The 26,519-nt window shown below is 40.3% G+C and overlaps 2 protein-coding genes across 5 annotated transcripts in view; one reads left to right on the top strand and one right to left on the bottom strand.

The window, feature by feature from the left end:
- nsun5 (NOP2/Sun RNA methyltransferase 5) lies at positions 1–11,012 on the top strand. Of its 4 annotated transcripts, none has more exons than XM_054781638.1 (5): positions 1–1,165; positions 2,216–2,450; positions 2,521–2,688; positions 3,813–3,976; positions 8,691–11,012. In XM_054781638.1, exons 1-4 carry the CDS (start codon positions 241–243, stop codon positions 3,958–3,960), a joined length of 1,476 nt encoding a protein of 491 aa, XP_054637613.1. In that variant the 5' UTR covers positions 1–240; the 3' UTR covers positions 3,961–3,976; positions 8,691–11,012. The 4 variants fall into 4 exon arrangements, with proteins under 4 accessions (XP_054637613.1, XP_054637605.1, XP_054637629.1 ...); XM_054781630.1 differs by having other exon boundaries at positions 3,813–3,972; positions 8,691–11,009; XM_054781654.1 differs by having other exon boundaries at positions 2,234–2,450; positions 3,813–3,972; positions 8,691–11,008.
- The window catches only part of LOC129184998 (transketolase-like), a 22,071-nt gene continuing 5,479 nt past the window's right edge, over positions 9,928–26,519 (bottom strand). The window contains exons 5-14 of the mRNA XM_054781616.1: positions 22,890–23,081; positions 22,592–22,710; positions 21,342–21,538; positions 21,094–21,258; positions 19,981–20,137; positions 19,495–19,625; positions 17,829–17,912; positions 17,620–17,713; positions 17,419–17,541; positions 9,928–11,846 (exon numbers count right to left, since the gene is read on the bottom strand). Of these exons, the coding sequence (XP_054637591.1) occupies positions 11,659–11,846; positions 17,419–17,541; positions 17,620–17,713; positions 17,829–17,912; positions 19,495–19,625; positions 19,981–20,137; positions 21,094–21,258; positions 21,342–21,538; positions 22,592–22,710; positions 22,890–23,081 (1,450 nt within the window). The 3' untranslated portion in view covers positions 9,928–11,658. The remainder of the gene's footprint in view (positions 11,847–17,418; positions 17,542–17,619; positions 17,714–17,828; positions 17,913–19,494; positions 19,626–19,980; positions 20,138–21,093; positions 21,259–21,341; positions 21,539–22,591; positions 22,711–22,889; positions 23,082–26,519) is intronic.

The following is a 26,519-nucleotide window of genomic DNA, read 5'->3' on the forward strand; positions in this document are numbered from 1 at the left end:
GTTCATGGCTACACATCATCTTCCACACGCGTGTCGGAACAGAAAAAACGTTGGCGTTTGATACGAGGTATTTAGAACTTATGTCGCGTATTGTTCACTCCTGGACGCAAAAATTTGAAGAGAGTTTTAAGAAGACCAATAACGTGACAGCTGGGTCTATAAGCTGCAGTGAGGACGTGTTGTGTTTGATGTTTAGTGGTTAGCTAGTTAGCATACCAAAGTAGCTACCTACTTGTCGCCATGGCGCTGTACACCAAAGCCGCTGAAATCCTGCTGAAGGTGGAGAGGCAACAGGGTGCTGTTAAAACTCTGGTGTACGACAGTAAATTCGGCAACATCAAGCAGCTCTTCGCACTGGTCTGCGAGACCCAAAAGTTCGCACCCATCCTGCAGGAGATCATCGAGTCCACCAAGCTGTTGAAGCACACCAAGCTGAAGATGCACCTGGCCAAGGTGCTTGTCTTCGATCTGCTCATGGGCCAGGGCCTTAAGTGCGGTGGCTCCTGGAAGGCGCTTCTAATGAAGCATCGCTCCAGGCTGCAGGCCGAGCTGGCCCGCATGAAAGTCAAGAAAAAGGTCAGCAGGAATGAGGACTTGCTCCCCAGCAGTGTCAAGGAGCTCGCCAGCGACCTGCTGCCAAGGTATGTGCGTGTCAACACCCTGAAGACCACTGTGGAGGATGCTGTGGACTACCTCAAGAGGGATGGCTTCTCCTACTTGGGGGAGGCATCTAAACTGGATGACCTTACACTGAAGGCCAGAGAGTTTGTGAAGGACCTCCACCTGTCTGAGCTGCTGGTCTTCCCACCTAAGACAGACTTCCACGATCACTTCCTGTACAAGGCGGGACACATTATCCTCCAGGACAAAGCGAGCTGCCTACCCGCCTTCCTTCTCAACGTCCCGCCTGGGAGCCATGTCATCGATGCCTGTGCCGCCCCCGGGAACAAGACCAGCCACCTGGCTGCCATCATGAAGAACAGAGGCAAGCTGTTTGCATTCGACATGGACGCCAAGCGTCTGGCCACCATGTCCACCTTGCTGCTCCGAGCTGGCGTCACCTGTCAGCAGCTGGCCCACCAAGACTTCCTGAAGGTGGACCCCCACGCTAAGATCTATGAGGGCGTGGAGTACATTCTGCTTGATCCCTCCTGTAGTGGATCAGGTCTGTCATCCCACTTTTTAGGCACATTTCTCCCATCAACAATGACTTGGGAAGGGTACCCAAACCACTGCTCTGTTCCATTTTTGTAAAGTTATTGCCTTTTTTATTACACAGTGGAACCTTTAAAATCGGACGCTATGTGTTTAAGGATGCAGATTTGAAACAATTTTTCCCAAAGACTTTATTAACGCTACACTACAGACTATGTTTTAGGCCACATTTTAACATTCTTAACTGTCAGACAAGAGTAAACTCAACAGTCAACACATTGACTAATGTGTGTTACTATCTTTTCCATCATATTTATTTAAACCATTAGTATCATTCTTGAAATGTAACAAAATAAGTTATCCACTCTTAATAGAAAGTCAGGAAAGTTAGCCCTAATTTTCAGTGATGTAGGCATGATGTGAATGTGTTTTGTAATTGAGTTGTAAGTGTAAAAAGAAGTTAAGCCCCTGTTAATAGTAAACAGAAAAACATCAAACAGCCTATGCATCAGATATGTGGCAATTTTAAACATGAACTGTCACACAAATGTAAAAAGAAGCAAACCAACAAAGATCAGTCTTAACTTGAATGGATAACGCTTAATGTGAAGGTCATTTACATCTCAGATGCATACATTTTAAACATTCTTTACTGTTATACAAGTGTAAAAACAAGTCAACCATGCCTAATGGTAAAGCAGGAAAAACAAAGCACTCGGGCTTACGGTAACTTTAATAGTGAATGTGTAATTTGAACGTAATTTGTGTCACAGATGGGCAACGACAGTTAACCACGACTCGTAGTAAAACGTTACAGCAATATAGCACGCTGTCTTAATTTCAAAGACAAACATAATGCAAATGTATTTTGCGTCACTGATAAGCCAGTTTTTAGCTGGCTTTTGTACTTGCCATGTAAGTGTAAATGTTGTTAATGATTAATCCCGGTTAGTCGTCCAACATAAAAATAACAAAGCAGTCTGTCTTAACTTTAATGACAAATGTGTAATGCACTGTTTACATAGACAGACTAACCTGCTGATATATTTGTTATATTCAGTGTGTGTGTGTGTTTCAGGTATGGTATGCCTCCAGGACTGTGACTCCTCACCCTCTGCGGACCCTCATAAGGACGCAGCCCGCTTGTCTTCTCTGGCCTCCTTCCAGTTGCGTTGCCTTAACCATGGCCTCAGCTTCCCCCGCCTGAAGCGCCTGGTCTACTCCACCTGCTCCGTCCACTGCCAGGAGAACGAGGAGGTCGTAGCAGCATGTCTGCAGAAGAACCCTGCCTTCAGGTATGCATATCCAGGGTGCCTGAGCAGTGCTCTTTAATCCACCTCTGGGCTGTGTGTGGTCCTCATGCAGGCTGGTTCCTCTGCTGTCTCAGTGGCCTGAACGAGGCCTGCAGCCTCTCACTCAGTGTCTGCGTGCCAGCATCACTAAGACGCGCACACATGGATTCTTTGTTGCCATGCTGGAGAAACGCCACACAGCAGACATTATAACCACATCACAGCCACCGGTTCAGATAAGGTAGGTCATTTATGTATTTGCTTTTAAGAATACTGGGATATACACAATGACAGCTTTTTTTCTTTCCAATGTGTGTTTTACATTGAATACAGAGAGGGGGTTCAATTGCAACAGTTGAGCAATTCCTAAAATAGGATGAGGACTTCCGCCAGTCATATCCATCCTTTAAGAGATTTGACCTTCATTAGTGGGCTATTTTTGTCACTTGTGGGCTTTGTGTAAACTGTAAGCAGCTTTGAATGGGGCCTCGCACCCCTATACAACTCGGGGTTTTACACATGTCGGCAGGCACGCAGAGCCTGCAGGTTTCTAGAGGCAGTCCACTTGCCTTTCATTCCTGTAATGTGAAGTAAGAGGCCTGGGACAATGACGCATTTTGTGGGTGTTCAATAACAAATTTTGCTGGACAGTATATTGCCCCATGTGGACTTTGCATAAAGCTATGCACCATATCCACCAGAGTCAATCCTAAGATTCATAAAGAATCAACTATAAAAACAAATTGTCACTGTAGATGTCTCTAAAAGATTTCCTGTCGATCTGTGAAACTAGCGGCAGATTACAGGGGCAAATGTAGCAAAAAGTTAACATTCAATCCCAGCCATTTTTCGACAACCGGCCATTTTAGACGATTTTGACTGATCATTCAAGGCACACAGAATATTGTGTTCTATGGCTATATAACCATGGAACCTACCAAAAGAAACATTAGATTCTTGTCTCTATCAGAAAAAAGTTAGTTTCTACCTTTTTTCTTTCTTTAGTAATCAGTAGTAGAACATAGGTAAGTTTCAGGAAAATATCATTTGCCGACTACAAAAGGGAGAAAACAAGCTTTTTGTGAAAAGATACATTTCAAGCATAACTTTCGCTTTGAATATTAATATATATAATATTTATATTTGTTGTAAATTTGGTATTGGTATTTGGTATTAATATTGTACTATACATTGTAGTATTTTTATTTGGAAAGAAAGATTTTTACAAGTACATTAATTAGTTCTCCATGTTTGTAAAAATAGGTAAGCTAACTCTGCCTTCAGATGGCCAACTGACGTGGGGATGCACATCGTTGCTTTGAAATCGTATAAAATTGATCATAAGTTTGACTTTTGCTGCCACAGAGATCCGGAGGTGGCACCGCACAGTCCCCCCGAAGCCGCTCTTTTTGAAGCTTCTTTAGAGAGTGAAGTGACGTCTGCACCAGCAAACAAGAAGACCAAGAAAAGGAAGAGGAATAAGAAGAAAAGCATTGCCGTGGCTGAAACATAGTCACAATAAGACGTAAGTAAGTCATGTACAACAACAACCTTAACCTTATTAGTGTCCACCAGTGTTGGGAGCAACAGCGTTAAAAATAACTGCGCTACTAACGCAGTTATTGTTTTCCAGTAATGGGTAATCTAATTAATTACTATTTCCAACGTTTCAACGCCGGTACCGACAGCGGAATGTGGCACATTTTATGCACTGAAATCTAACAGCTGTTATCCGCTCGCTGGATTGCTCAGGCACAAAAGAGGAGCTGCAAATAAGGCCCTGTCCACATGGGAACGTTCCTGAGAGATGGTTTTGTGCCAGATTAGTAAATAGTTGCATCCAGATGGGAGCGAATCACTGAGTGAAAATTATGTAGTATACAAGCACACCTACGTGTGGCGCTATGAACAAACACACGGACAGAACCACGTGACACCATAAAAGAAGAAAGACATAAGTCCGCCATCTTCCGCTTTTTAAGGCTCTTTTAGACCTACGAGAAGTGGAATTACTTTAGCGGGTCATTATGGAGTATAAGACAACAAAATCTAATGTCAACTGAGGTGAGTCATGTCTGTCGAAATCTTCAGATATCATGTTCGCTTATAGTCATAGCTCGCTTCGGGTCACGTGACGGCGACGAGGGGGCGGTGGGGAGGTGACATCATCACTCTGGAAGCCGTTTTCAAAAAATACAGTTTTAGGTCACCCAGAACACCATTCCCGTGTGGATGAGAGGCTGAAACCATAAAATACCATGCCGTTTTGACCTGAAAACGTTTCCGTATGGATAGCCCCTAAAAGGTGTTTTTTTCCGCCCCTGATTGTCCTACTTTGTTAAGGGGGAGGAATGACAGATGCATACAGTCATGGAAACAATTATTAGACCAGCCCGTTTCTTCAGTTTCTTGTTCATTTTAATGCCTGATACAACTAATGGTACCTTTGTTTGGATGAATATAACAATAACAACAAAAATAGATCATAAGAGTTAACTTTTTAGGCAGCACAATAAGATAAGATAAGATATGCCTTTTATTATTCCCACAAGGGGAAATTCCAGGTTTCAAGCAGCAAAAGCGGAGTACAAAATCACACGAGCATAGAAAGTGCAAAATCAAGGTAATACAAATCAAGAAGTTATGTACACTATTTACAGTCTGGTTATTGTACGGTTATTGTACAGGATTATTGGAGCAGTTTAGATTATAGAGTCTGACAGCTGCAGGAAGGAAAGACCTGCGATATCGCTCCTTCACACACTTGAGATGTATCATCCTGTCACTAATGAAGCTCTTTAGTGAAGTGAGTGTGTGTTGGAGGGGGTGGGAGTCTTTGTTCATCATGGAGGACAGCTTGACTGTCATCCTCCTCTTGCTGTAACCATAACGCTGTAACTATTCATGTAAGAACTTAAGTGGTTTTGGTTATTATCAAGAAAACCCTGGAAGTTGCTAGATATCAGCTCTTAAATTCAACTCTTATGAGCTATTTGTGTTATCATTATATTTGTCCAAACAAATGTACCTTTAGTTGTACCAGGCATTACAATGGATCAATAAACTGAAGAAACAAGGGTGGTCTAATCATTTTTTCCATGACTGTAAGTAATGATGATTGACTAAAGGTAGAGTTCATCATGTTAAGCAAATCTGTGCTGCAGTTCAGGTAGGTATTGTAGGTGGGTGGTGGTGTTACAAACCCTTCATGTGCCACAATCACATAAGAGATGAGGTAACAATGACGAATCCAGAGCGGTCTGTCGAGTTAAAACTGTTTTTTTCAGGATGGAAGTACAGGTACTATTTCAATGTCATTGCATAGTTAGTCATAGGTGAAATGGACATACCATGGCTGTAATGGTTACATTATTGAGGTATAGTGATGATAAAATTAATCTTCTCACCTTGAACGCCTTTTGTTTTGCTACTAACACACCTGCTGCAACGCAAGAAGCTGGGCTGTAGTTATGAGGACAAATGACCCCACGTGCATAAAACATTACATTAATTATGTATTGATATCTAAACATCACGTGGTGCCCAATCATGACTTGTCACTAATATGAATGTATCGTCAGTGCAAGGTTTTATTTGCCACTATTTTTCATGAACATTGTGCAGTTATCTTTGGACATATTTTTTTTATGATGGGGCAGTGATTGAACATAAGCAAGTTTTCAGTGCACTTAACTGTAAATTTTGACTCCTTTGTCAGGCACACAGACCAGTTGAAAAACTGCTTGAATTTACATTTTGCGCTGTGTCACGATATACTCAGCTCACGAGATGAGACGCTACACCATATTGGGTTCATGAGAACGATACGAGACAGTATTTAGCATTTCTATTAGGAAGACTACAATGCCAAATTATAGTGCTGGACAAAGAGACATTTATATAACTGAGTCACAGAACAATGCAGGTACATTTTGAAATGTTTTATAACTTTACATCCATGACCTAAGCATGATGCTTTGAACAGTTGAACTTTTTTCCACAAATTGAAACAATAACCAAGAATGTTAGTTAAAATAAGGATGGCAGTTGTAGCTGTTATTACCAATCATTCATGCCAGTGGTGTCCAAACCTTTTCTTGTGAGAGCCACATACTGAAAATGAAAGGCGGCAAGGGCCACTGATATTTTGTAAAGCATATGCTAAGAAGTTATTTCAAGAAAAAAACTGCCGGTATGAGATTATTACGGTATGATAACCCTGGGCAAAAATATCACGGTTTCACAGTATTATAATTACAGCTGTAAAATTAAAAAGTCATTTTTAAACAATATAATAGAAATGATAGAAGTGGAATGTTCATTCATTCATTTTCAATGCCTCATTAGGGTTTCATTAATCCTCATTAGGGTTGTGGGGGTATGCTGTAGCCTATCCCAGCTGACTTTGGACTGGACTGGACCCTGGACTGGTCGCCAGCCAATCGCAGGGCACACATAGACAAACAAGCTTTCACTCACATAAAATGCAGTTCTTAATGCAGTTAATGGTGGCTAATCCTGTGACTCATGTCACAAGACCATCAATATTTTCTTACTAAAAAAAACCCCAAACAATGCAAATGAATGCGATCACTAGCTCAATCAGTAAAAATGTCGTAACATAAATAACGATTAAAAAAAAACTCAGAATGTTACGTTCATAGCGTGGTGAATGTGCAGATCACAACTTGTCTACATGTGCTTTGGAATTGTTGGATTGTGTATTTGCTGAATTTTTAATTTGCTTGTGTCACCAAGTTTGACAATTTTGTTGTTTTTTTTTTTCATAATATTATATGACTTTACGAAAATAACATCTTTTTTCTTCAATATGTTCTACTTTATGCCACAAATAATTTTCCTCATAATATGATATAAAATAAAAGTATTACTTTTTTCTTGTTAGATTAAACCTTGAATATTTTGTCTTTATTCTTGTAAAAGTAGTGCAATTTTTAAATTTTTGCTTCTCCCCCATGTTTACGCTAAAAGAGCTACAGTTCCCATGTTGCCTAGAGTGTTGTACCAGGAAGTAGTGAAATAAATGCTACTATCAGAAGTCACAGGCAGCAGTCGTGTTTTGATCTGACAAATCTTAAGTAACATTCATCAAATGTATGGATGAAAACAGCCACACTTGTACAGTATTATCAGTCACAGTAACGATGCCATAGTTCACTCTGATTGGCTCCTGGCTCCTCTGTTCTCGCAATACAGCTTTTATCTAAACAAGAAATATTGTCGCGTTGTGATCTCGTGACACCCCTACATCCACTTTGGAAGAAACACAGATTGACAATCAATTTCACCTGCTGCTGTACAAATGGAAAAAGACAACAGGTGGACAGCAAGACACCCATAATAATAATAATAATAATAATAATAATAATACATTTGATTATTTTTGTGATTTTGTTGTCAGCACATTCAACTATGTAAAGAACAAAGTATTTAATAAGAATATTTCATTCATTCAGACGCAGGATGTGCTATTTTAGTGTTCCTTCATTTTTTTGAGCAGTGTCCAATGGGATGCGTACCAAAACTGGCTAATGTTATGGCACGGGTGCGGACGCAACCAGACCGAAGGTGATATTTTGCAAGTAACATCTTGTAAGTAATGTGACGTCTGACGCGCTTTATTAAACTTTATTACCAACCTTAATGCACCAACAGCAGTGCTCAATTACAACATGGTAAACTTGCACACGTTCCTCGGTTGCTGTCCACACCAATACACAACACTTCCTCATTAACCACCAACGGTGAGAGAGATGCATTCACGGATACCTAATTTCTGCACATCAACATTACAACAAAAGCATGTCGCCACAACGGTGAATCAATTATCAATTTATTTTAAATCAATGATCAATTTATATTTGTTGTACATGTTATTTCATATTGGTGAATGTATTACTTATCATTTTGTTTATATTATTGAAGTAGTTAAGTTACTATTCTGTTCAACTTGCATTTCACAAAATTCCGTAATATAAAAAGGCATTGTTTTTGCGTGAAATTTGTATGGTTTTGATTTTTAAACAACCGGTTTGAGCACTGTTTAAAAGTACCAAAAAATGTGTACCACAAGGGGGCAGACAGACTTAACACTTCAGTCGTTGTGTGTGTGTGTGTGTGTGTTTTGGGCGGGGTGAGGGGCGGTTGTCATCGCTCTACTCAGTCCATCGTCAAACCCCCTCATCTTCCTTGTCTCCTCTGTCCTTGTATGCTCTCATCCAGCTGGAGGTCTTCGTCGGAGAACTATCTGGGGAAGGTGGAGACAAAATCCAGAGCAGAGCTCTATATTTAAGTTGTTTTGAGGTTTTTTAACACCTTCAACAGCACAAAAGGTAGCCTGATGATTTTTTTTTTTTAATAAAAAAAATTCTGTTGGCAACTCAAAATAATTGTTGTATTTTGTTTTCCTTCTTTTGTCTTCTATTGTACAATCAAGTATTCAAATATGTTATATATAAAACTGCAATACCGTTTTTATTATTTTTGCTTTAAAATATTTTACACAAATAAAAATATGTAAAAATATTTTTAGAAAGGAAATTAATAATTAAAATATATTCAAAAAGACCATTTTCAGCTCAAAAAAGCATGCCATAAAAGAAATATTTTGGCCTCCACCATAATTTAAACCCTAGATGGATAAACAGAAAATGTCTTTTTTTTTTTTTTTTTTTTAAATAAGCTATTTTCATTAAAAATGAAAATATTTAAAAAATGTTTTTTTTTAAACTCATTATTGCATTATTTTTGCTTCTTCTTGTTTGAACAGACTGGGACCAGTTTGAGTAGAATATACTTAATATCATTTCTAATTATTATTGTTTGGTTGAAGTGACCCTTCAAAATGAAATCAGACATGAAATTATTCTTTTGTGTCTGACATCATGACTGTAAATGTTCCATACATTTGGGTTTGTGTGTGTCTGTGTCTGCATCAGAGTGACAGGTGTTCATATGGCTGAGAAACACGCCATAAAACACACGGACACACACACACACAGCTGACACAGCGTGTCTACCTCAGGCACCAGACAGGCCCCGCTGTGCTATAGGAGTGGGGTCAAAGGTGGCTGCAAATGTCATAGCTAGTAGTGGCACAGGGTGGAGTCAGTACAGCGTACCCTAACACAATTCACATTTACAGTTTATAATATGATTAAATACTACCATTAAGAAGTTCAAACTTGTGTACATAATGATTAGATGCAAAATATAGGTGATGTACCTCCTGACATAGATTGTCTATTTAACAGAGCAAGACTGAAAAGCCAAATGTTGTCTATACAACAGGAGTGTTGCATACTAGTACGAAACAAGCAGTGCACAGACACATTTTCATCAACAAATGCGCGGGAGCAACTATCTTGCCTGCAAACAAAGATGGTGTATGTACAAAAACAAAAAGTGTTGCCTTTGCTGCTGATGTTTTACAAAAATGCTGCTGTTTTTTTGAGGATTAAAACTTTTTTTTTTTTTTTTTAATATGTCTAATGTGTAAACAGAATAGACTAGCGGACCCACCTGATACCGTGTGTGATGGAGTTGTAGACAAGCCGCCACTTGTAGAATGAGCTTCTATATTGTATCTGATCATTTTGTAGGGGTTTTCCTTGTATTTCCACCAGTGTACTATCACTATGCTAATCATAAAAATGTATTATATGTCTTAAAAATATTTTATTTATTGAGAAAATATTTGTACTATTTGTACAAAAAAAATGTTTGTTTGTCACAGACTGATGCATTTATAGTGCTGCATGTATATTGAGTATAGCAAGTTTTTACATATCATGATGTGTGTGTATATACAGTATATTAATATGTGACACAATGTGAATTTCTGAGTATTTCTGGGTTATTTCTCTGCTTTTTGGTCTATATCCAGACAATAACGAAAGTGACACTGATTTTTTTAAAATGATAAATATGGCGTATTGTCCGTGATACGAGTTACGTTTCAGTTTTCTAGTTTTTTCTAATCAATACACTTTAGGGAACTATTGATTTACATTATGCTTCTGTGCGTGTTTATTTTATTTAAAAGTTCTTGCCCTTCCAATTCCAATGTTTCATTCCATGAGTAGAAGTACATTTTAGACAACGGTATTGTTAGTGCCCGAAAAACAAATAAATATTATGGAAGAACCATCATTTTAATAGTCTCAGTTCTACTTAAAATTCCGTATGAGATGAGTTTCCATGTATTCAATTACATTCCTACTTTATTTTCTAAAACAAATAGGTCAGTAAGTAAGGTAAGTAAGGTAGGTAAGTAATAATAATAATAAGTAATAAGTAATCTCAAAGAGGTACTATAGCTTGTGACTAATATTGATTCCTACACCTTTTGAGTATCCCAATTAAATTTGTAACTGTCCTTCACAGTTTCGACTGAGTGATGATGTCCAGCAAAAAATCATGACAGGCCCAGTTCTAGTATGAAAAAGAACTGAATTTTTCAAAAGTCCTTTCAATTATTAACATGATGTATGAAATATGCATATTGTAGATTTCATCATCATATGGACCATATTTCAAAGACAGTATAAACAGTGGTGTGAAAAAGTGTTTGCTCCCTTCCTGATTTCTTATTATTTTGCATGTTTGTCACACTTATATAATATATACTTATTTTCATATTTTTTTCCAATCTATTTTGAACTTTTTTTTCCCAAGTGCGAAAAATCTTATTTTTATGGGGTAAATTGTTAAAATGTCCAAGTATTTGAATCGTTTGACCAAAGTGGGGCACTGACTCACCAGAACCATCAGCAGATAAATGAGCGTTAACTTTAACAGCCATCGATAGGACAGGACAGGAGAGGAACAGCAGTATTGGAGACATAATAAGAAAGGTGACAGAGACGAGTGCTGTGAAGAAAGCATCTTTTATTGGTGTGACGCCGAAAGGGTTTAAAAACAGTCAGTGCTTGGAATAAACCATGTTGTGTCACTAATGAGGAGGTGCACCAAAATGATTAAGAAAACACTACACACTCTCTGGGAGACACACAGTAAGGGCTTACAGGTGTGCGTGTTTATTAAGGGTGGGGTGTCAAAACAACATCTATTGTATATTTGTTCCTCATAGGAATGTAAAGGAGCTTTAAAAGAGGAATGTGCCCCCCCTCCTCCTTTATGTGTTGTCGCCATGGAGATAAGACAGACAGTGTTCACCTTCAGGAGGTCTTCACTTGGCGTTGGCGGCGCCGCTGAGCACCTTGCGTACCGCCTGAGTGATGGCGTCTCGGTCGATGGCGAAGATGCGAAGCAGCTCGTGGGGCTTGCCGCTGCGGGGCACCTGCGACACTGCCAGGCGGTGCACGGTGAAGCCACTTTCATTCACCACTGCTGAGCACACCGCTTCACCCAGACCACCTGACGAGAGACCACAGTAAACACTACTGGTTAGAAAGGAAAATAGCATACTGACCAGAATATACAGTATACTGTTCATACATACAGTGGTGTGAAATAGTATTTGCCCCCTTCCTTTTTTTTCATGTTTGTCACACTTCAATGTTTCAGATCATCAAACGAATTTAAATATTAGTCAATGACAACACAACTGAACACAAAATGCAGTTTTTAAATGAAACTTTTTATTATTAAGGAAGAAAGAAAATCCAAACCTACATGGCCCTGTGTGAAAAAGTAATCGCCCCCTAAACCTAATAACTGGTTGGGCCACCCTTAGCAGCAACAACTGCAATCAAGCGTTAAGCAATAACTTGCAGTGAGTCTCTTACAGCGCTGTGGATGAATTTTGGCCCACTCATCTTTGCAGAATTGTGTCATTCAGCCATATTGGAGGGGTTTTGAGCATGAAGAGCCTTTTTAAGGTCATGCCACAGCATCTCAATAGGATTCAGGTCAGGACTTTGACTAGGCCACTCCAAAGTCTTCTTTTTGTTTTTCTTCAGCCATTCAGAGGTGGACTTGCTGGTGTGTTTTGGATCATTGTCCTGCTGAAGAACCCAAGTTGGTTTCAGCTTGAGGTCACGAAACAGATGGCCGGACATTCTCCTTCAGGATTTTTTGGTAGACAGCACAATTCATGGTTCCATTTATCACAGCAAGAACTTCGTCTTGGAACTCTGCCATGCAGGCCGTTTTTGTCCAGTGTCTTTGTTATGGTGGAGACATGAACACTGACCTTCACTGAGGCAGGTGAGGCCTGCAGTTCTTTGGATGTTGTTGTGGGGTCATTACATATATATACACATGTGTATATATATACATATATATACATACATATATATATATATACATATATATACACACATATGTATATACATACATGCATATATACATATATCCATATATGCATATATATATGTGTGTGTGTGTATATATATATATATATATATATATACACACACACATATATATACACACATATATATATATATATATATATACTGACCCAAATATAAGATGACCTCTCTTTTTAAAGTCCAGTTTTTTTGGAAAAGTATTTTTCAATATGTAATTAGATAAGAAAATAAAGAAAATGAAAAATACTGTATTGATCTAAAGATAAGATGACCCCCCCCCGCCCTTTTCAAGGCAAAATGTTTGGAATTTTTTTTATATATGATAAAAGAAAAAAAGAAAAGAAAAATATGATAAAAGAAAATATAGACAAAGCAAAATACCGTATACCGACCCAAATATAAGACAGCCTTGAATATAAGATCATTCCCCTTCTTCAAGACCTGTTTTTGGAAAAAAAAGTTTCTTTATAGATTAAAAAAAACACACTAAAAGCAAAATACTGCACTGACTGGTCTTTTTCAAGCCTTTTTTTGGGAAAAATATTTTTTAAGACGCCAATTATATACCATATTGGCCTGGATATAAGATGGCATTTTTTTCCCTAAAGAAAAAAAGTTTTAAAAATGGGTTGTCTTTTACCCTGGGTCTACAGATTTATACAAAATAGCAGGTGGTGCCAAACAACTTCTACCCCAAACATGTCAGCAGTGGTAGGGCGGAAGTGGTTCAGGATGTACAGCAGGTCATCCACAAGGTTGGTGGTTCGAACCTTACTTCCTCCACCCTCCCTTCTTGTTGTGTCCCTGGGAAAGACACTTCACCCACCTTGCCAGCGCTACCTGTCTGTTTTATCATAGCAAAATGTCTTGAAATACTATAAAACGTGAGCGGCATCCTTGTTGGCTCACCAAATACGAGAGACAGAGCATTACAAAATGGAGACAAAGACATTTTGGACATGTAAATCCCTCCTGCTGGTATGAGTGTACTGTATGTATTGTATGTAGGGCAGTGAGGCCCGCAGGCCAAAGTTGAAATTAAGAGGCTGTGACAAGCAAGCTCCTAACTCCCCTGTATCATGTCACACCCTCTTCTCATCCAATATCTCAGCTTTCCGCTAACGTACGAGCAACACTACTGTAAAACACATCTGGAAAAAATATACAGACGTAACCAGAACAACTAGAATGGTGACAGTAGACCTCCTCCAAGGCAGAACAATGGAACCTCATTTAGTGCCCATTTCGGTTAGCATGTTTTTTGGTCAAAAATGTACACCACAATTTTGCCTCCGCCTGCTTTCTTGCCTCGGTTAGTGTGTGTTATTAATACACTGCATGAGTTCAGCCGTGTTTTTAATCCGGGGTGTAACGATTCGTTTTAATGACGATTCGATTCCTATCACAATTCGTGGTTGCTGAACGATTTTGGTTCATTTAGAACGATACAATCCAGTAACGATTCAGTAACTTTAAATGGATTCAGTAACTTTTTAGCCAAAAATTCAACCGGTGTGACAGTGAAATAAATGCCTGGATACTGGACCGCGCAGGTGACATTTCCTAGATTCCCGTTGTTTTTTGTCAAGGAATCAGGTATAAATTATTAATAATGCTGACATACTTAAGAATAAATGATCAATGAGTACAAAAAATGAGTTAAAAATGCAATACAAACTCGAGGTGAACAGAGGGTGGTATAGCTTTCCATTATTTACTTTAAATAATGCAATCCAAACCTGCACTTTGCACCCAAAGGTGAGGCACATTATTCAAACTCTTCAGCAAATGAATGTGGTATGGTATCTTCAATTAGGTGTTGAAACTTCCTCACCTGTACGAGCCGATGGCAGCAAGGGAATTTTTTGTGCTGATAATCCTCCTGATCAGAGCAGCCATTTGAAAGAACGGTGCAGCAACTAGCAAGTAATGTGGCCTCCTTGTACCTTTTGCCGCTGAGAGGGTCGGGATGTGTCCTCTGTCTCGGTGAAGCGCTTAACAGGTGGTGTGGTGGTTTTGATAATGATAAGACCAAACCAGGAGAGCAAACAGATACTTGTGGTTGAAATGTGGTAATGCAAAAGAATACATAAGAAACGCAAGTGTAAATGTGTGACAAAACAAATAAACAGCCAACAAAAATGATGACTTCCCAGCCTTTCCTCTCTTCTCCGTCCTCCCCGGCCACATTTATTTATTTATTGCTTCCGCGTATGTAAGCACATGTTTTGACCTGGACATGCCGTGCTGGATGATGAAGTCACTAAGCGTCACTGCTGTTCGACCGCAAACTGCCAGGTGTACAAAACGTCCTTACTTTGCATATTGTGCCCATGAATGTCACTTAAAAGGAGCTTCAAATAGGGATGCTCCGACCAGGCTTTTATGCTGCCGATACCGATCATCCACGAGTGAAATCGGCCGATGCCAATACCAATCACATAGATTAAGTGTAAATTTTTAAATAAAAAAACATTACAAAATTAAGAAAATGCTGGCATCCACAACTCACATTTTGTATTTCAGAATGCATTTCTTTCTAGTGGTCACACATTATTAACTGAAAACCTGAATGAAAAGCAGGCTTGCAGGCGCCTCGTGGTTGTGGGGGGGCTCCCTGGTGCTGGGCTACTTACTTTTTCAAAATCAACTTAGATTAGGCACCTTCTTTAAGGACACTTTGGATGCAAGAGCATCCAGCAGGATCCCAGGCTGTCGGCAAACCCGGTTACCTCCACTGCTGCCGACGTCCGGCCATTCAGTCTGACAAATCAAACCACTATTTGGGTTATCACGGGCGCGTGTCCCACATTTTGGCTTATTAGCCGACACCCGACCAATGATCAGCTGCGAAAAGTCACCACATCCTGCAAAGTGCCTGCCCCACAAATGCTCCATCAAACTAAAGCTTTATAAGATGTGTTTTACACGGTGCAAAATTGATATCACTATCACAACGACAGGAAGTCCCACACGGCAGACATGCTTGTTTTGGCTTCGTGAAGGGAAAGTGTGTGGGAGACGGTCGCTATAGGCTGGCTGCAGCTATGGGGGCAGAGCTGATCGGCGAAGGGGATCGGCGTTTAAAAGCAAGCATCGGCATATGCCAATACCGTGCTTTTTCATGGAAATCGGCCAATACTGATTGGTAGTCTATCTATCGGAGCACCCCGAGTTTCAAATAAAGACAGATGAGTTAAATATGAACACGGAATGAAGTGAATGAACTAACCAAAAGAAGACAAAGCGAATCAACTGTGTTTCACAGGTCCACTACAACTCCCATGACCACCACGTACCCCTTGGGGATAATAAAGTTTACCTTGACCTTGAAGACGATGACGTCACAGATAGACCGAATTTCTTTTCCGTCTTTATCATTAAAAGTGTTTAAAAAAAACACAGATTGATTACCTTTTTAAACGATGTTAGATCGGTATACGCTGTCCAGAATGGAAAATTACATCGATGTAGTTGGATCGTACGAATATAAATCGATGCATCGATGTAGTGAATGAATGAATGAATGAATGAATAAAGTAATGGTTACACCGCTAGGTCTTAATATATTATTTTATCACTAACTTCCTTGTTAGCATCCTGTTAGCTTGCCAACAAAATGGAAACCTGAACTGTAAGTGAGCTACATTACCTCGCCCTTCGATGATGTCATCAGTGGCAGACTCTCAAAAATGTTAACACAAAACACGCTTTTATAGCTTTACAATTATAGTTTTACATGTTTAATTCTAAATGCATATACATGACAAATGAAAGCAAAAAAAATACATTTAAAGTTACTCTTACCTTCACTGAAAATGTGGCTGTTCCCAAAGACACGATGCGGCAGCGAGATCAACCACCACCTGTCTGTTTTCCCACTAATTATATTCCATTCATTCAGTAGTGTTTCTCACCTTCTTTGTCAAAATGCTGGCACTTGAACTTTCTTTGGCTGCATTTGGCTTATCGAGGTGAGAAACACTAGAATTGAAGAAATAATTCATGGCAAAACAGGGAGGTGGTGGTGGTTGATGTTGATGTTGCTGCCACATCCTAGTCTTTGGGAACAGTCACGTCAAGAATCACGTCTTTCATGAAGGTAAAAGTAACCTAAAATGATCATCTATCCCTTTCACTCATCATTTATATGGATTTATATGCATTTCCAATTTATTTCTGCATGTCAAACTACAACTGTAAAACGATAAAAACGTTTTTTGTGTTAACATTTTTGGCTTTCCGATGGGATTAATTGGATCTACATGATTTCTTACGGGAAAAATGTATTCGGTTAACGTCCATTTCGGTTAGAGTCGGGCCTTCGGATCAAATTAATGACGCGAACCAAGGTTCCACTGTACGTACGTCCTTCTGACGTTTCTTGAAAAATCCAAACATACTGTTCCGCTCCAGTCCTGTAGGGGGCAATACAGTGGAACCTTTAATGTCCAGCACAGCTAAAGGTAATCCAACCACGTCAACATTCTAACTGCTTGGACATAGGACCTTGGCCAGCCAACCTAAGCACACACAAAACCTCTTCTTACCACATCGTTCTTCGGTAAACTCACCAAATTCTGGGCTCATATTTGGCTTTTTCTTTGGCTTTCTGCTGCTATTTTGACCCTCCCCCCCATATTTCTTCATAGTTTTGCATAACTCCTTCACACCTTCATAGTAGTGGTCTTCCACGGTGATGATGCGCCCTCTGGTGGCCCTGGCGTTGTCGATGATGGTCTTGGAGTCCAAGGGTTTAATGGTGAATGGGTCGATCACACGGATGTTAATTCTCTCTGCGGGAGGACAAAGACAATGCAGACAAGACGGTTCGGAGAGGCTGCCGTCGCATTTCAAAACATTTTATTTTGTACCTTTCTTCAGCTGTTCGGCAGCCGCCAGCGCCTCATGGAGGGTCACACCAGCACCAATGACGGTCACATGGTCGTCGTTGGTTTTGTACACAACCTTAAATAGAATCATTTAAGGCAAGTTAGAGTCTTTAATGAATATAAAATGTGTGTTAACTTTGGAATACAAATACTTCTAAAAACTGGCGATGAAGGACTAAGCTGCTACCAACCTTAGCCTGTCCAACATGGAAGTCCTCATTGCAGTTGTAGATGATGTTGTTCTCTGGGCGGCTTGTTCGGATGAAACACACACCCTGGAACAACAGCACAGATCTATGAATATTCTCACTAATGGTGCATTTAAAGTGTAGCTAAGTTCCTGAAGTACCCTAAATGCCCTAATTATAGTTGAGCTCTTTACTTACCGCAAAGAGGAATCAGGCGATAACTGGATAATTTATTTCCAAAATTAAACTTAATTTTATTAATGATTTGGAAAATGTGGCTCTCATTGACCACATGGTCATTTATGAACAAGTATATTGCACAACACAGTAGCAACCAGGGGTGGACCGGCCATCATGAGCAAGAACACTAGACTTAAACAGGACCGCCGAATCAGAATCCACTTCCGTAGTATGCCCTGCGCGGATATGGCTGCCATGAGGGTGAGCAGAATCTAGAAACATTGCATTTTAAACATGTCCTTGTCATGAACTGCTCTCATAGATGGTCCAAAAGACCAGATTTGTCATTGTCGAGTGTCCTTGATTGGGAGTAGTGGAAGTTTTCGAGGTGGCTCAGTCAATAATGGGCCGATTGATGACCATTTATTGTTTGCCGCGCCTTGCCTTCGTAAGTGCGATAACAAAATCTCCCAAGCCAGCACGGGACCATGCCGCTGCAGACACAACAACAAAAGAGTGGGCGAGTTGGCACAGTCCTAGCCGCCGCTGTGTGTAGGGCCCCACGATTCACGGGGTGGGGTGCTCATTTTGTGCAAGGGGGCCATATGAGCATGCCCTGCCACATGCATGCTGCGTCAAGTCAGTCCAAGGACCAATTAGAGAATGAAATTGCATAATTCACCCTCTCTGTTATCAGTCTCTGTTGGTGTATTGCAGTGGTTCTCGATTATTTTCTGGGGGCCAGAAATATTTGAAATATTTTTCACAAACTGATATCCATTTATTTATCTGTACTGCACAGACTGAACTCGAAACTGAAACCAGCAAAAGGCAACAAAATGGAGAGCAGTGAAGCATACAAGCGTATTCAAGAGTCAACTTGCATGCCGAGTACGAGAAATTCATACATGTTGGCAGGTCTGCACTAATATTGCTTCTCACGCCCCCCGACTATTCACAGCGACCCCCCCCAGGAGGGCCCACCCCACTATTTGAGAAGCACTGTTGTAATGATACATCCTGCCCCCTATCATAGCAGAAGGTGCACGTTCTTCCTAACCCTAGACAGTTTTTTTTCTAAACAAGAGGAGGCTCGTAATGAGGGGTGGGGTGGGGCCAGTCTCAATCAAAAAGTCCAGGGACAAATTTCTGTCGCAGTCCACCCCTGTCGGCAACAGAACCAATGTTGTAATAGCGCTAGATAAAGCTCCTAGATGCTGACCACTCATGATACTTCAGATGCAGCTACTGCCACCTTGTGGAGCTAATAAACTAGATCAGGAGGTCGCCTACAGCCACAACTGTTTTTGACCCGACGGTAATTAAAGACCCCAGCGGCCATTTGTTTTGGTAGACTTGATGGTTAATCCACTAGAGGCATTCATTGGAACGTTCCCAGTCTCTATTAAAATGGGACTACTTGGTGAGAACACAAGAACTGGACACTTTCCAAGCGAGTCCAGTTCTCTTTGCCACATCATGTTGTTACCTTGGTGTTAGCGGCGAGCTCCACAGCCTTCTCAGTGGAGACACCGTCGCTCGGGTAGAAGATGGTGGCACCTGGGATGGCTCTGAACATGGCCATGTCCTCCAGGCCCATCTGAGAAGGGCCGTCCTCTCCTATACACACACACACACACACACACACACACACACACACATTTCTATACATGATGTATCAACATGCTAGCATACCAGCATGCATTCAGGCGTTGGCCATGCATTATACCTGAGGAGGTGGAGGAAGAGGTGAAAGGGAAGGAGGTGGTGAAAAAAATCGGGTGACCTCCGTGACTTAGAAACAGAGACATGGGTGAGACGCAGGGAGGGAGTTTGCTGATACCAGGAGGAGGAGGAAGAGGTGCTCAGGTCATTAACAGAGAAATGTGAGGATCAAGTTAGGGAGGCTAATGTGTGCGTCGGCACTTTAAGAAGAAGAAAGTGACCGGCTAAGTTTTGGCCGCGATTGGCTGACCGATGGAGACGCCGCAGTGGGAGCCGCACAGATTGATGTTGCTCTCTGAGATGGCAGCCATGCGCAGCTGGTCGTAGGCGCGGCTGAAGAAGGTGGCGAAGGTGCTGGCGAATACCACGTTGCGGTCCCGCACGGCACATCCGATGGCCACGCTCACCTGCCAGAGAGGACAGGATCATTATTAACAATAAATATTATAAATTATTATTAGAGTGGACAGTAGACGTCTAGGACAAATAACAGCAAGCAGGGATGGTGACAAAAACACTTTGGCTGCCTCCAGTGGAGTGCAGTGTGGACGTGAACTTTAGGGACACTGTAAGATGTCCTTGTTCAGGTTTTGAATTAATCAGTGTTATGTACTGAACGCAGGGGAGACCATTTTGATATTCTTTACCTTTGTGTTCATTTTTTTTAATGAAAATGTAAATGAATCCAATATAGGTCAACATATGCTAAGAATTGAAATATATTAAAAAAAACAACTAAAGCCAACACAATCCAATCTTTGTTTTATGGTAACAAAACAAATACATTCATATTGGCTATATTGTTCAAACAGTCTATATTTTTTCCAATACATCACAAATAATACATTTCAACATTAATTTCATAAAATATAATTACATTAAATTATTTTACAGTTTATTATTTTTGTAGTATTAAAACATGTTTTATTTAAAAATATACAAATATAAGATTTTATAAAATAATTTTTGAAAAAAGTTCAATTTAATATTAAAATGATCAATTTAAATAAATCATACTTTTTGTCTTAACTGTGTTTTCCCCCCCACTTTTCGTTTTTATCGTGGTCCAAATCGTCCTTTCGGATGTTCTGATATTTTATTTTTAGAATATGTCACAAGCCAAAACAAAGCGCTGCAGGCCGCACATGGCCCCCGGGTTGTATTTTGCACACACACTTTCAAGACCAAATACATTTCAAATGATGTACAAGTAAAAAAACATAAAACACAAATTTAAAAAATCCAGAAGAAGGATGTTCGACCTGTGATTAGTTGACATATAAAAATAATCAATTCTATAATTTTTAAAATACTAACACAACCTAATAACGTTATCTCTGAAGTCCTGTCATACAGCACATACCATGTTCTGCTCTGCGATGTAGCACTCCACGTAGCGATTGGGGTGTTCGTTCTTAAAGAGCTCAGAGAATGTGGAGTTCTTGGTGTCTCCATCCAGCGCCACCACATGCTCGTTGTAGCGGCCCAGCTTAGCCAGAGCCATGCCGTACGCCTTCCGTGTGGCGATCTGGTAATTAGACAGACAACACATGAGCTGACATATTACTGGGCTAGGAACCGAACCATATTTGGTAAGAGCAGCTCTACAACCTTGTCCCCGGCTTTGTAGCTGGGTGCGCTGGGCATGCGGATGTTGCGCAGGCTGACTGGTGCGGTTTCCTCGCTGGGCGGTGATGGATAGAGGCGCTTGTTGCAGCTGACCATGTGGCTCTGCAGTTCCTTGACCACGCTCTCGGCCATGTCTTTGGGAAGAGGCTTCCCGTGCCAGCCCATCTTGTCCTCGACCGCTGGTAAATGCACACAACATCACATGACGTCCATATTTGCCATTTTAAGTCTTTTAACTATTTGTTTGGTGTAAAGGTGCACTGAAAGCTGTTTCTAATATTTTGACTGTCATGTAGATACAAGCATATTAAAACAGCAGCAACAGAACCAATGTTGTCATGGCAGTAAGCAGCAAATTACTCAGCCAGCATTATAGCACCGATGAGTTCATTGTAAACAACAATACGGAAGTGTAACACGAGTTTCACACCAGCAGCTGAGTAGCATAACCGACATTTTAAAGTGCATGCAGAGGTAGTTAAAGCTGCTGGATGCTGCCCACTCATGATACTCCAAATGCAGCTACTGCCATCTTGGCAGTTAAAACAAACTACAGCGGAGGTTGCCTACAGCCACATGTGTTAATGCCAATGTTTTCTGGCCTAGTGCTAATGAGAGACACCAGCAGTTATTTGCTTTTGTAGACGATGCACGGAGCAGCAGCTATGGGAGACACTGCGGTCAACTAAAAAGAGGTGTTAACTGGAGAATGTACAATAACTAAAGTAAGCAAACTATTAGAAACGTCTCTCGGCATGTCACAGTGCACGTCGACATAACTGCCAACTACTGGTAGCTCATGCTCGTAACAAAGCCAACAAAAAAAAGCATGAAAGGTCATAGGTTAGAATCATGCGAACCCCAGACTTAGAACAACAGTCAACGCTATCCAAACAAAGACATGCTCCTGTTCGCCACTACACTGACTTGTTATCACAGCTACTTCGCATGACTTTCTGCCGACGCTCCCACCCCCAAAAAACCCGCAACCGTACACATTCCCATCTTTAATAATTAGTGCAATGGGCCATTGCTGTTTATACAGGAGACATTCTTAAGGATTAGGACCAAGAGGTCCCTGGATTACTTTATGTCAGATTTGCACATTGAATAGTTCCTATTCTTATAATTACATTGAAATAAAACACTGTATGAATGAATACTTGTAAATAATATGTTCATGTATACACCCAAAACTGTACATACTGTATGTATGGAAGTGCTAATGTTACCTTGGATGCCTTTGCCCTTAATGGTCTTAGCAATAATGGCAAGCGGCTGATGGCGAGGTTGACTCAGGACCTTACACAGCTCTTCAACACTGTGGCCGTCCACGATGATGGCATGCCACCTGTAGACGCATCACAGCTTCAACATATACTCCAGCTATCATTACTGGACATTACTGTACACGCTAGCATATATGTGACAGTAGTGCTCTGCTGCTTTTAAGAACCGACTGCAAAAACCCTAGACAAAGATCCTCTAAATGACAGAAGAGCTCTGCTGTTTTTATGCAAAGAAGCTCACCCGAAGGCCTCACAGCGTCGTTGGTACTTCTCCACGTGGTGCTGGAGGGGCGCCGGGTCACTCTGACCCAGTCGGTTGATGTCCAAAATGGCCACCAGGTTGTCCAGCTGGTAGTAGGAGGCAAAGGCCATGGCTTCCCACACAGAACCCTCAGACATTTCGCCGTCACCCAGCAGGCAGAACACCCGGTAGCTACACAAACAAACACACACACACACACACACAATTGAACAATTTTAAAGGAAGCTAGTGAAAGGTTTTGGAAAAATCGTCTGCAAATACGCTGTAATATGCATGCCAGGCCAGTAGTTGGCGATGTCACTTTGTAAAGAAAATGTACCAATAGTACAGTATATACCGTGTAAGTATTAAGTTAACGCGTTAACGGAGGTTTCCTTGAATGGCACAAATTTTTTTGACGCGCAATTAATGTGCACACGTCCTGTTTGACCCTCGGCCCACACCGTTTTGTGGGGAAACGCATCGGCGTGGCAGCTGATGTGAAGCCAGAAGCGGGAACAAAAACTGAGTAGAAACGGGCAAAGAAAAGGGTATTTTGGATGGTAAATTTAGCATCACAGCCCTGGCAGATGCCAGGCTCGACAAGACTAAGTTATTTGTGTCGCTGCGAGTAGAGTTGTCACAAAGTACGCCACTGGGAAGAAGAGAGAAGTTGCTGGTGCACTGCGGGTATTTTTTAAATTCTCATTTATACAGTGGTACCGTGGCATACGAGTGTCCCAATATAGCCGAGGACAGCTATTTGGGGGCTTGTGTCAATGACAATTGATCTAAATACCATTAGCTCTCGCTAGCATTAGCATCGCGGTAGCTGGTCACCGGGAAAGATCCTGCACCCCGGTGGTTGGGGACCCCTGCCTTCCAGCACGCTTGGGGCTATGATATGCTTGTTTACACATTTTAAAACGCTGTAGGAATGACACTTGTATACAATTGGCTTCTTCATTTTATAATGTAATATTAACGTCTACATCGACAAATGTAATCAACTGTATCGAATTGTTCTTTTTTTTTATATTGTTTTAAATATCGTATGTTAACTCGTGTATCTAGATGCGTATGGAAGCGTTTACCACAAAGAGATTTACATCCCTACTTATTATTAATAAAACCTTTCTATCTGTGATTAATTGTGATTCATTATAAGTTAACAATGGAAAAAAGTGCAATTAATCTTAATGAAATATTTTAATCGATTGACAGCCCCAATCAGTATATAGGTTTAGTATATATATCTCATGATGATCATGTATAATTCAATGAAATAGTGATCAACCTTGACTGTACGGTTGCAGAGGGGCACAATTTTGTTTGATCAATTTCCAGAAACTTTCCATTAGTGGAGCAATTTTGGAAACATTGAAAGATGGACACATTATTTTAATGAGAATTAATGGTAATTAACTTGATATGGACGGGTCATTCATAAAACTGTTTTATATACAAACATTGGTTGTGTGCTGTGTGCATGAGACCTGGAAAACGTCGGAAAATCAGCTGAATTTGCATCAAATCTAGATGTTAACCAAACATGAACACAAAAACGAAAATGTAATAGTCACATCAGTAATGCAATGCTATGCAAATTACTGTATGCTGAAATGGATTAAGCTTTTGTTTAATTCATGATTCAATTCATTGAAATTTGAAAATTTGCCGATAAGCCGTATCTTGAGGTTGGTCCCACATGAGAAACACAGCAGCACTGTGGGAATGAAATGCCCTAGAAGGCTGATGATGAGGCTCTTTAAGACAAACAGTCCGTGACATTTACATTTTTTGATTTTTATATTGAACAGAAACTAGTACAGAATAAATTTGATCTCTTCTAGTCCTTGTCTGCACTCGAACAGCAGCGTTTAGGAGCGAGCTGAGGAGTCTCTACTAGTAGCCTTTTCCTCCTGAACACAGCTGATGGAACACAAAGGCACACGTCGCCAGCGCCCCACCCAAAACCTTGTCCTCGTTGTTGGCTATCCACCGTCGCCTAATAAGTCCTGACAGCTTTCAAAGGCGCTTTCAAAGTCAAATAGACACGTTGTCGTTAAAATGGAAAGACAGGCCGAGACACATCGCATTCCAGCTTCACACGCAAAGAAACAACAAAATGGAATCAAAAGAAAGAAGAGACGGGCCGAGTGGAATTTCACAGAGATATGGACGGTTAAAGCAACAATAAGGAAGAATTGACTGGGTTTTCACAACAGATGGAATGTAGAGTGATGCTCAACACAAGATATTGAAGTCAAATGACTAAATAGCATTGCTGTAATAACTAACATGTTACATTTTTCAAAACGTAAAAAATAAATAGTTTTAATTAAAACATTTTTTTTCAAAAATATAACAAATATAATATCAAATATTTTATGAAAAAAATAATATTTAAATAATGATATTCAACAATAAAATTAATTTAAAGAATAAAATAATACAAAATTATTTTTAAAATTAAGGAAAATGCACTGGATCACCAGCACCTGTCAATTCACTTTTATTCAAATATCATTTCGACATTAAACATGTACATAAATTTAAATACATGTAGTGTACCTATGAATCTGCTGTCCTTGTGTGCTTCATTCAATAATCTCACATTTCTACATTCATTACGGCAGATGATTGAGGCATCATCTGCCTCGGCTCTGCCGCATTTGACGCATTCATTCATGCGGATGTTTTATTTTTCTCATGAACCACACCCTTGCTTTGGGCCGATTTTGAGACACGTTTCCTGCGGCTGGAATGGAATATTCAGAAATCTAAAACATGATGGAATACATTCAAATCATTGTACTTATATAGTAATATAACTGTAAAACTTAAAATAAGGAAATATACGCAAATACATCTACAAACTGCTTTACATTGTAAATCATTTTTACTACATACATTCCTGATTTAAATTTTAAGACCAGTTGAAAAACTGCAAGAATTTATATTTTGCACTGTTGGATCTAAAGGAGATTAAGCAGAGCTTCAAAATGCAAAAAGAAGAAATGTGAGCAATTTATTTTAAACAAGCATTGAAGTGAAATAGGCTGTTCATCAGCTGATCAAAAGTTTAACACCTCAGCCTTTGAAAGCCAAAACATTGGCAAAAATGTGGATTCAATGTCTAGTGAGGCTAAGCGGCATAGAAGATGGATGGATGGCTTGAATGTCATTTTCTGCTGATTGGCTGGGAGAAATCACATGGTTCTACAGCCTTATCATGAGGCGTGTGGCATCCATTTTGACACAAGTTACCAAATACCGTCCCTTGCTCTCAAAAGGGCAACTAGGTGACGCTGAGTCGCCATGGTACCAACCGTGTCTTTATACAAACATAGTGCCGTCTCTTTCGAAGGCTATTCTTCTTATTAAAAGCCAGTGTTGCCTCCTCAGGATTTTTAAACGACTACAATACGATATCATCAGTCGCAGCCTACCATATTTCGGGGACATTGGGAGCCTTTGTGTTGCATCGCATTAGCGTGACAGCTGCACACTGCAGCATCGCAAAGGGGAAAACCTATAAGGCTTTGCGCACGCATGCATGCACACATGCACGCTAGAGCAAACAGTAATGCAGGAGAAACACCAAAAGGGAGGTGGAGGGGGGGTTGC

The sequence above is a fragment of the Dunckerocampus dactyliophorus genome, chromosome 1 (assembly GCF_027744805.1).
Source record: "Dunckerocampus dactyliophorus isolate RoL2022-P2 chromosome 1, RoL_Ddac_1.1, whole genome shotgun sequence".
NCBI classification, from domain to species: Eukaryota; Metazoa; Chordata; class Actinopteri; order Syngnathiformes; family Syngnathidae; genus Dunckerocampus; species Dunckerocampus dactyliophorus.

Excerpts from the sequence above, each read along its gene's own strand:
- nsun5 (XM_054781638.1), top strand. The coding sequence starts at position 241 with ATGGCGCTGTACACCAAAGCCGCTGAAATCCTGCTGAAGGTGGAGAGG. Across the intron at positions 1,166-2,215 it reads TCCCTCCTGTAGTGGATCAG|TGTGTGTGTGTGTTTCAGGT; the intron begins GTCTGTCATCCC and ends TGTTATATTCAG. Across the intron at positions 2,689-3,812 it reads CAGCCACCGGTTCAGATAAG|AGATCCGGAGGTGGCACCGC; the intron begins GTAGGTCATTTA and ends TTGCTGCCACAG.